At 47.6% G+C, this 10,196-nt stretch overlaps 1 protein-coding gene across 2 annotated transcripts in view; it reads right to left on the bottom strand.

The window, feature by feature from the left end:
• The window catches only part of LOC124049863 (tomoregulin-1-like), an 8,592-nt gene extending 3,340 nt beyond the window's left edge, over nucleotides 1–5,252 (bottom strand). For both annotated transcript variants that reach the window (XM_046371960.1, XM_046371959.1), the window contains exons 1-4: nucleotides 4,449–5,252; nucleotides 619–728; nucleotides 229–358; nucleotides 90–116 (exon numbers count right to left, since the gene is read on the bottom strand). In XM_046371960.1, coding sequence (XP_046227916.1) covers nucleotides 90–116; nucleotides 229–358; nucleotides 619–728; nucleotides 4,449–4,575 — 394 coding nt within the window. In that variant the 5' untranslated portion in view covers nucleotides 4,576–5,252. The remainder of the gene's footprint in view (nucleotides 1–89; nucleotides 117–228; nucleotides 359–618; nucleotides 729–4,448) is intronic.
• Between the last annotated feature and the right edge of the window lie 4,944 nt (nucleotides 5,253–10,196).

Genomic DNA, 10,196 nt, shown 5'->3' with positions numbered 1-10,196 from the left:
CAGCACAACTCCGCACTTCATCGTACTTACTGCTCGTACTAGCAGTATTTAGTAGCAGTAGTATTTAGTTGTGGTATGAAGTGGTTTACCTCCGTCAGCTGATCCTGAACCACCGTCTGCCAGAGACACAGAGACGTTGTGATGTTAGACTACAACTATGGACAACAAACTGCACACTGAGCGCACGGTCATCAGAATCCAGTTCACACAGTGGGAGATAACGGTTACCGTGGTAACAGGGCCCCTCCGACAGGACGCTGATCGCTCGCTGCTTCTTGCAGGCGGCTCTCCTCAGGAAGCACTCGTTCTGGTACGTGTCTCCGTTGGACCCGCACACGGGGACGTACTTCTTAGGACACTGAGACACACACAGCAAATTAACAACAATTTAACGATTGTTAAACACACAGACACGTTGCCGTGGTAACACATGTGCTATTTTACAGGACCGACTCCAGAGAGGATCATACACACACTTTGGGGTTCAGTTTGATTCACGAGATGACATCACCAAAACCGTCCAATCAGTGAACGACCCGTCAGCCTGTATGACTTCAGGTTTGTAATGAGTGAAGCAGAACTGAAAGGTGTGTGTGTGTGTGTGTGTGTGAGACTCACGTGGAACAGGCAGACACACTTGATGTCGGCTCCGTTCTCGCGGCAGGTTCCTCCGAAGCGACACGTGCCGGCGTCGCACACGCGCAGGTCGCTCTTCTTCTCTGACAGATCTGAAAGAGACGGACTGTGACGATCACCAATAATCACCAATAATCACAAGCTCCTTTAAGAGGAGGACAGGAAGTCGTTCTGAAGCCTGACTCAGTGAAGAAGATCTTTGCTGCTCTCTGAGGACTCATTTCCTGTCTTCCTGCACTGACTTCCTGTTCACTTTGCACTCATTCGAACATTTCTTTGTTGACCTAAACACTGAATAACATTCATCACATTGCAGCGTTCTGCAGGGAAACCTTTGGGTTCTGCCAATCATGTGGATGTTCTGTGACACACATCACTACCAAATACAAGCTCCTCCCATGGCGGCGGCAGCCTCCCCCCAGCTGGACTCAAGGAACCTCAAGGACCACAACAACAGCCTGCAGACTCCCCAGATCCCAACCTGATCCAGAATCTGCAGGATGCAGCAGAATAAGCTGAATCCACCCTCCAGCCTCCCACTTGGAGGCCTCACCCTTCATGAACAGGACCCAAAGGATCCAACACGATGCCGGTGATCACAAAATACCCTCAGAGGTCCAGAGTCCCTTCCCCTGACAGGTCAGACCAGACCAGGTCAGGGGGGCCTTCAGGCCTGCAGTTCTCAGGCTGGTTAAATTACTGATGCTAAATATTTTTCTTGAAACATCTTTGTGTAAATTGTTAGGATCTTCATCTTGACATTAAGGGTTTCCTGTCAGCTTGTCAGATTCCGGCCAGCATGCGGTTCCAGTCTGTGGCTGCAGAAGAACCAACATACAGACCACATGAGACACACTGTGGGAAACGCTGGCACACACACACACACACACACACACACACACACACACAGACTATTATCCAGGGTAGTAATTTCCTGATGGCAGCCGATTGGTCGATGATCCTCAGGCTGGCCAATTAGAGCTGGTAATTACAGGGGTCGTGACCCCCGCCTCCCCTGTAATTAGCAAATACCTCAGTGTGCTGAGCCAGCCAGAAACATCCTGCCGACACACAGAGAGCCGAGTGCACGGGGGTGGACAAAATAACAGAAACACTGTGTTCCCAGGATCCTGCTCTGCTTGTGGCATGATGCAGGATTTGGAAAGCGATCAGCAGGAGAGTGGTGTTACAAAGCAGTGGAATAAACCTTTAAACAGTGCCGACAGTGACGGCTTCAGACTGACTCGCTGATGATGAAACCCGCCTGCAGATCTTTGTGAATTCATCTCCCCAAAGCTTCCACCTCACACACAAGTCACGGCTTTTCAACAATGTCTGGTTGCTATAGTTACTGGCTTCTCATCTGACAGCGATTGGTTGCATCACCAGCCAATTAGAGCTTGTTTACAGAGCCAGACAGGTCTGCAGAGACCCCCAGTCAGGGGCTCCGTGGGGACTTACAGCAAGTAGAGGCTCCATTTAAAGACTGACAACACAAAACACAACCTGAACACAGCTGAGGCGAGACATGACCACCCACAAGCACCGGACCCTTCATCTGAACCCGGGACTAAACCAGGAACTACATTCAGAGAACGAGAACCAGGTCCCACCACGTGACGAGAGTCCAAACAAAGCAGACTTTAAGTGCTGCGACGGTCATTCTGGTTCATCCCAAAACCACACTGAAATAAACTTTTGTCCCACGTGCTCACTTTTTCTTTTCATGTTGATCTTGGGAAACCACGCTTCCACCAACATGGAACCTGTTCAGAGCATTTTGAAAAACCGAATCTCATCCGGAAACAAAAAATGGCAGGTTTTCCTTAACCTGAACCAAAGCTGGCGTGTCATACATCGATGATGGATCCCTTGACCCGAGCCGGTTGATCAGATGGCACCAAGTGCTCATCAACAGAGCTCATGTGCTGGTTTAAGAACCAGAGCTAATGTGTTGGAGAAAGTGGTTCACTGCGCCATGAGGTCCAGGAACCGATCGGGACTCAAACCTTGAAGAGTCAGTGACCTGTGACACGACTACAGAACAACATCGCAGCCAGGAGTTCAGAAGTACCAAATAAAGCGAACCAGATAAGATTCAGCTGACTGCGAGTCCGATCAGAAGCAGTGAGGTGCAACCAGGCTCCAGTGGTGAAGACAGTGGAGCTGATCCGAGGCCAGCGAGTGAAGAAGATGGACCTCGAGCTGAAGGATCAGCGAGGCGAACACTGACTAACCCCTCGCTCTCTCACGCTCTACTGCCTTCGTCATCTCGCTGCTCGTCTTCCTCCCCCCACAGCAACCGCAGTTAGACTCCGCGGCCAAAAGTATGTGGACACCTGAAAATCCCCTCCAGATGTGGACTTTAATGACAGCCTACACTCGTGTGGTTTCAGTCGTTCCACCAGATGTGGAAGCAGCTGCAGGGATGTGAAACCAAAAAAGAAAACGGTTGATAGCAGGGTTGATATTCCAACAGTCTGCCCGGCTCAGGAGCTCATGACCAGCAGGCACAACCACGCCAAGAGTTACGACACACACACACCGATGACAGCATCTCGCCACACTTCACACACAGTGCAGAGCTGAAACATCAGTGAAATCTCTTTGTTTGTTCTTTCACAGTCGTGGACAGTCTGCTTCCTCTCAGCCGGTCGAACCTCCTGTGAGGAGTCTTCACAGGAGAACATCTGTGGCTGATTAGAAAGAGTTCAGATCTTCTACAAATAGGAATCAAAAGGATTTCATCCTTCAGATCCTTCAAAAACTTTCAAACAGACTGAAAGGAGACGGTTTAACGAAGATATTTTTGTTCGGCACTTCTAGATTTAGATCAGACAAGTCAACTGATTCACAGTCAGCTTGAGTCTGGGTTTATTTCAAACTTTACTGTCATCAGACCTCATGTTCAGACTCAAAGTCTGTCTCTCAGCACTGACTTCCTGTCTGTGGCTCTCAGCTCACTGGTTCCCACTGAAGACTGCACAAATACAAAGTTTGAATTTAAAACCAGCTGCTGTTTTTATATAAAAGCAGAAGAAAACAGTGCATTTGTAGGGACTATTTCCAGCGGTGGATGAATCCACATTTGAACTGTTCTTCTTTTGGACTAATTAATAAATCTGGAGCTCACCGTCACCAGAGGGATTTCTGAGTTTAGGTTCGTTCGTCGTCTGTGAGCAGGTGTGCGTTTCCTGCTGCGCTATGAGGCAAAATGAAATCAGTTCCTACATGAAAGTGCTCACAACGAGGCCTGTGGAGTAACTGGGTCACGATCTCTGGAAAGAGACGCGGCTGTTTTCTTGTTTCCTTATGGCCTTATGTGGTTCCATATAGGCTGAACACACACACACACACACACACACACACACAGTCCTTCATGTAACCTCGCCCTGTTTCTCCACCCTGTAATTATCCCTAAAATAGAGCCCAGTTAAAGTGAGGAGTGGTCAACACACACACACACACACACACACACACAGATCAGTGAGCAGCAGGTTAAACTGATCGCTGGTCTCTGATCAGTCTACAGGTGTCGGAACTGACTCCACCTTTCTGTTGTCATGGTGACAGTGGTCACTTTGATGGAGGGTCTCAATCTCACCCTCGGGCAGCTCGTGCTGTGATCGCCATGACAACAGAAACACAAAGAGGTGACATCGACAGCACCTCGATCAGGTAATCAGCTGCACTGACACGCCCAATGAGAGACGAGGTTCAACTCCATAATGATGACTGCGACCTCTGACCTCCACCTTCACAGTCTGTGACGTGCTCAGGTGTAAAACCAGGATGTCGTGGGGGGGTCTCACCTGGACAGTCAGTGGCCTTCCCGGGACCACAGTCCGAACCGCTGCGGGGAAACGAGCTCCGGATGGCGGGGACCACCAGCAGGACCAGCAGACAGCAGGACCAGGAGAACTTGAACACCGGAGCCATGATGGAGGAAGCAATAAATGGAGAGAGAGAGAGAGGGATGGAGGGGAGAGACTGAGAGGTCCAAGATGAGGGGAGATAAATGGAGGTTAAGAGGGGGAGGAAGAGAGGAATGGAGAGATAAATGAAGACAGAAGTGTAGGGACAGACAGAGGGACCCAAAAGAAAATCGATTTAAAAAAGGGAAAAAGAGAGAGAGAGAGGGGGGGGGGGGAAACGTCCTTCAAATAAAACCCTTCAATAGGAAACCACGGCGCGGAAACAGAAGAACAGCAGCAGCCTTAAATCCTAACGTTCTCCGTGTGTTGTCCTCCTGCGTCCAAAAACTCCTTCATGCTGAAACCTGGGAGAAACCTGCACAATGAGAGGACCGGCTGCAGGGGCTGCTAAACCAAGCCCAGGACAACAAAGCGAAGCAGGGCCCGGGGCTTCACGCACCGACCCCCCACCCCCCTAAAACCAGTCTGCTCACAGCCCGGACTGAGCCTCCATCCCCCAGCCCCGCTGCCTCGCACTCAAACCGGCGGGGAGAAGCGCGGAGCTCCGCGGACACAAAGCTCCAGGTAGACAAAGTGAAGGGGCTCCCTACAGCATCCAGGCCGAAGCGGAGCGAGTGGGCGCCGGGCAGGACGGGCGGATGCGGTCGGTCGGTAGGTCGGTCGGTCGGTCGGACCGGGACTTTTTTTTGTCCTCCTGTTCTTTCTCCAGTGAATCACATCAACAAAGGCTCAGACCACGTGACCTGCGGGAGGCCACTCCCACAGAGAGCGAGCCTGCAGGTCCCGTATGGAAGGCCGTGGTGGTTTCCGTCGATATGATGAAAAAAAGATCCCGGAAGTCATTATGATAAAATACCTTGATTGAAATTACAACCTTTTTTTTCCAAAATAATGACTCTGTATTTCTCAATGAAATAACTGGCATGATTTCGTTAAAGGTTCTCGTTGTTTTGAGCACGGGGATGCCATACTCAATCCAATCAGTAGTAAGCTAGTGCGCATGCTCAGTAGGATTCGCTCCCTGCCTGCGGAGAAGCAGGATCAAGCTCAGGGGTCTTCAGTAAAAATCTCAGTTTTGATATTTATCAGTTTGATATTCTTCTTTGTTCCTTTGGTGTCTGACGTGAGTGTGAATCTAAACTTTATTTTTTTTATTTCCGAACAAGAACTGGAAGAATCTGGAAGAACTGGAAGAATGGAGATGACGCTAACCAGCATGCAAGATTTTATCAAATCAACCTGCTGGCGGCTCCAGCAGAAGGTCACGGAAACACTGAAGCTGGAGGGCTTCATCCTGCGGGGATCACAAGAGCTTTTGTTTGTTGACAGATTTCATCCTGGACCAAGCGGTGGACCGGCCAGCAGAGTGCCGTCACACCGGGCTGCTGGATGGATAAAAATCTCCTGCACTACAAGCACATTTTTACGTTATTTACTTTTAGTATCAGACTGAAAGGGGCAGGTAGTCCACTTCTAGTAGTCCCCTCTATGAGACGAAGGCAGAGCTGACCTCACTGGTTTCTAATGAACTTTATTGGTACATGTTTTCAATGGGTTAATCACATGAGCACAAAGTGACGTCCAGACTCCTTAAATCTCCTGCCAATGAAAAGAACATCACACAGACTGCATATAAATACACAGACTGTGTATGAATACTGCATGTAAATAAAGTCTGTGGAACATCCTCACACAGGACATCAATACTGAACTGAAAGGAGCCAATTTCCACTGAGCTTAGCTTTCCTGTGCAGTGTTTGTTAGTGACGGCTGTGGCCAGCAGGGGGCGCTGTCTGCCTGCAGAAGGCAGTGTGTGTGCATTCCATACGCCCATCCACACTGCTGTCGTCGTGTACAGAAGCCCAAAACAGACATTTTTCACCATCAAAAACACAAGTTGGGAAAATTAAAATTACATTTCAGGCCACAGATTTAAGGTAATTCTTTGAAAGGTGATGTCATCACAGGTCGTTTCCTGACCAGATTCACAGTCATGTTGCTTTATGTTCCAGTTCAAAAGCAGGCAGATTTAAATTTACATGAAAAAAGGTCTGATGACTGAATAAAACCACATATTTAATTTCATTTTTAAAAATCCTTTTGAAAACTCTCGCTCTGAGTTGTTGCAGCCGTGGCCCAGAGGTTGGAGAAGCGGCTTGTGATCAGAGGGTCACCGGTTTGATTCCCCCACCGGACGGGCAGGAAAAGTTTGGGTGTGGTGGAGTGATTAATGTGAAAAATGCTCCCCCCCTCCATTAGCTGGCTGATGTGCCCTTGAGCAAGGCACTTAACCCCCCAATATGCTCCCCGGGCGCTTGATGCTGCCCACTGCTCCTGTGTGTGTTTCACTGCATGTAATTTGCCGGGTGTTGCATGTGTGTGTTCAACTAAGGATGGGTCAAATGCAGAAGACGAATTCAGTGTGTGTGTGTAAAAATATATATACTGTCAATAAAGCTGATTCTTCTTCTTCTTCTTGTTTCCTCATCCAGATTGTTGACATCAGCTAATTATTCATCTGTGACTTTGGAAATGAATTCCTCCAAACTCCTCTCTGCAGCTCTGACTCCTGTTTCCAAACCTCAACTTCCTGTGACAACTCACCTCGCGTGATTTCTGAGCCAGACTTCCTACCTGAGCGAGACTTGTGTGACGGTCAGGGTTATTCCAGTCTGAGGTGATCTGCTGGACTGGCTCCAAACCCTCTGGTGAGTATGAACCATGAAGGAAACATCGATTTGATTTCTAATTTCCATGATGAATGATGTTTAACCTGAGGACATGTTCTCACACACACACACACACACACCCTCAGGTGTTTTGTTAACCCATCTGGACTCATTAGCTCTCTCTCCTCCCTTGCTCCTAATCTCCACTCCTCCTCCTTCCTTTGTGTTCTCCCCTCCTTCCTTCCTCCTCGTCCTCCTCTTCCTCTCTCAGTCCTCCTGAGGTCAAACTCTTTGAGCTGAATGTCAGATGAAGGTCAGCACGTAGAAAAGTGAAGCTTTAAAAGATTTTATTTTCGAGCTGGTAAATGTTCACCACAAGCCAAGTGATGCTGGACTTTTCCATGTTATTATCCTTCTCCTCCTCCTCCTCTTCATCTCCCGGTCTCCCCCCATCCATTATTCTCTGGTGAAAGCTCTCAGTCGATTAACCTGATTCCACCTGCAAACACACGACGCTGAAAAAACAGGAAGAAACCTGCTGTTTAATCCTGATTTAACTGACTGAGAGCTGAGCAGCGGATGGAGGAAGGAAGAAGATGACGACAAACACGACATCGTGTGCAGCTGATGCTCACATTATGTTTATTTAACACAGCAAGGACTCGTTTAAACTAAACACAAACTTTAATCTGTATCAAAAAGCAGGACCAAACTGTCTGTCTGCGGTTTGTGGGTACGCAGCCTCCTGGTCCTGGCTTTTACGGCTTTAAGGTGTCTTATGGGCCCGTGCAGACACAGTAAAACACTTTTAACTCAAATACAAACGTTGTTGGTTTAAAAGGTGACTGCTGGACAGAGTGGGAGGCAGAATGGGTCCAGTCCTCCTCCTTCAGCAGGTGAAGTTTCAGTGTGTCCACCTCTGGATGTCTTCACATACGTCCACCTGTCCGTCAAAACTGAATCAAGTGATGTTAAACGTGACGACAGTCTGATCAGCGGCTGTTAGAAAGATGCTGAAAACGTTTTCATGAACCACGTGTGTTGATGTCATCGCCCGCTCTATTTGCAGTTTCTCACTGGTTCAGGTATTTTCTCAGACAGGTAACACAGATAAGGTGTGTGTGTGTGTTGTAACTTGTTGAAGAAGGCGTGCTGAGACACTACAGCTATCACTCTGGGAATTCAAACTGCTTCTGTGTGTGTTCTTCGTCTTGTGTTACCTGATTTGACGCGAAGAGAAAACAAATCATCTCGGAGACAAACTTGACTCGTGTGAATCTGCTGTCAGAACAGAACAACAGCTAACAGGAAGCGTTTATCGGGATTCTTTGGGTCCACATGTGCCAACAACGTGGACTAATTTTTAAAATAAAATAGCGTTGTTGTCCTGCTTCTTGCTGTGATCACACTCACACTCAGGTGTTAGCTTCACCTGAGGTCAGTTGTGGCCCACAGGTTTTCTGCCCAGCAACATGCCATCAGATTTTATTAGGCACAAATGAGTGAGAAAATCCATTAAGGTTTTTGTTTTCTGCTTTGCTGGCAGCAAACAAACGGCTGTGAACAACAGAAAAACACACAAAGTGGAAAGCAGTTATTAATTATGGATGCAGAAAATGGGGCATTGTGTGTGAAATCAGTGACCCCATTAACATGAAAACATGCATTGACCAAATGGAGCTGTTCCTCAGGGTTTGGGCTCGGCCCCTGACTTCCAGTGAAGGGAAATCTTAATGCTTCAGCATACCAAGACATTTTGGACAATGCTATGCTTCCAACTTTGTGGCAACAGTTTGTTGAAGGCCCTTTTCTATTCCAGCATGACTGTGCCCCAGTGCACAAAGCAAAGCTCCATAAAGACATGGTTGGATGAGTTTGGTGTGGAAGAACTTGACTGGCCCACACAGAGCCCTGACCTCAACCCCATCCAACACCTTTGGGATGAACTGGAACGGAGATTGTGAGCCAGGCCTTTTGGTCCAACATCAGTGTGTGACCTCACAAATGCTCTACTGCATGAATGGGCACAAATTCCCACAGAAACACTCCAACATGTTGTGGAAAGCCTTCACAGAAGAGTGGAAGCTGTTAGAGCTGCAAAGCTGTCTGAGTGTTTACAATGAGACGACATTAAAGTCGATTGATGGTCAGCTGTCCCAATACTTTTGTCCATATAGTGTATATACAGTATTTGTAAAAATACTTTAGAGCAACGTCTTGAGTTCTGTTTTTGAAACATGAGTCCATGTGTAGTGACTGTTGGACAAATAAGACGTATTGCTGTGAAGCTGGGATGGACAAAGTACGTCTCAGTGTCCTGATGGCTGATGTTTGCAGAAGGTTGGTCACCTGTACAGGATGATCACGTTATAATGTATTATTATTATTCCATTTGCACTCATGTGACTCCCTTTTTGTTTTGTTTGCAGGTTCTTATCAAGAGCAGCAGGTACGAAGGATCAGATTTCTGTTGAACACCATTTAGCAGCTAATTAAAACTAAAGGTCAAACAAAACATCTCAGCAGATCCATGTTCTGTTGATGGACTAACAGTGGTTCCCAACATGTGGTCCAGGGCTTGAGAAGGGTCTCTAGCAAATCAGACTGCACTATGGTGGCCTGTGAGAGACATTTATGGCTCATTTCCATTGTGCAGTACAGTACACTTCGGTACGCTTTGGTACAGTTTGTGTACCCCCTGCCAACGGTACCCTACTTGCTATGCGGGGCACATGGTGGATGGCAATTGCTGCGTTAGCTAGGTAAGTGATGTGACATCACTTAAGCACATGAACAGCCCAGTAAACAAAAAGAAGAAGAAGAAAACAACAATGTAAATGTAAACAACAATGGAGGATTTCATTGTGTTCTTCCTTCTCGGACTGTGGCTGTTTATCTCATCAAGAAGGCAGGCTGTGTTTGAGAAAAGGCTGCAGTGTGTTTGTATTGTATTATA

This window comes from Scatophagus argus, chromosome 18, assembly GCF_020382885.2.
Source record: "Scatophagus argus isolate fScaArg1 chromosome 18, fScaArg1.pri, whole genome shotgun sequence".
In the NCBI taxonomy this organism is placed as follows: Eukaryota; Metazoa; Chordata; class Actinopteri; family Scatophagidae; genus Scatophagus; species Scatophagus argus.
The sequence above is the reverse complement of the archived record's forward strand: the minus strand, read 5'-3'. Positions and strand labels throughout refer to the sequence as shown.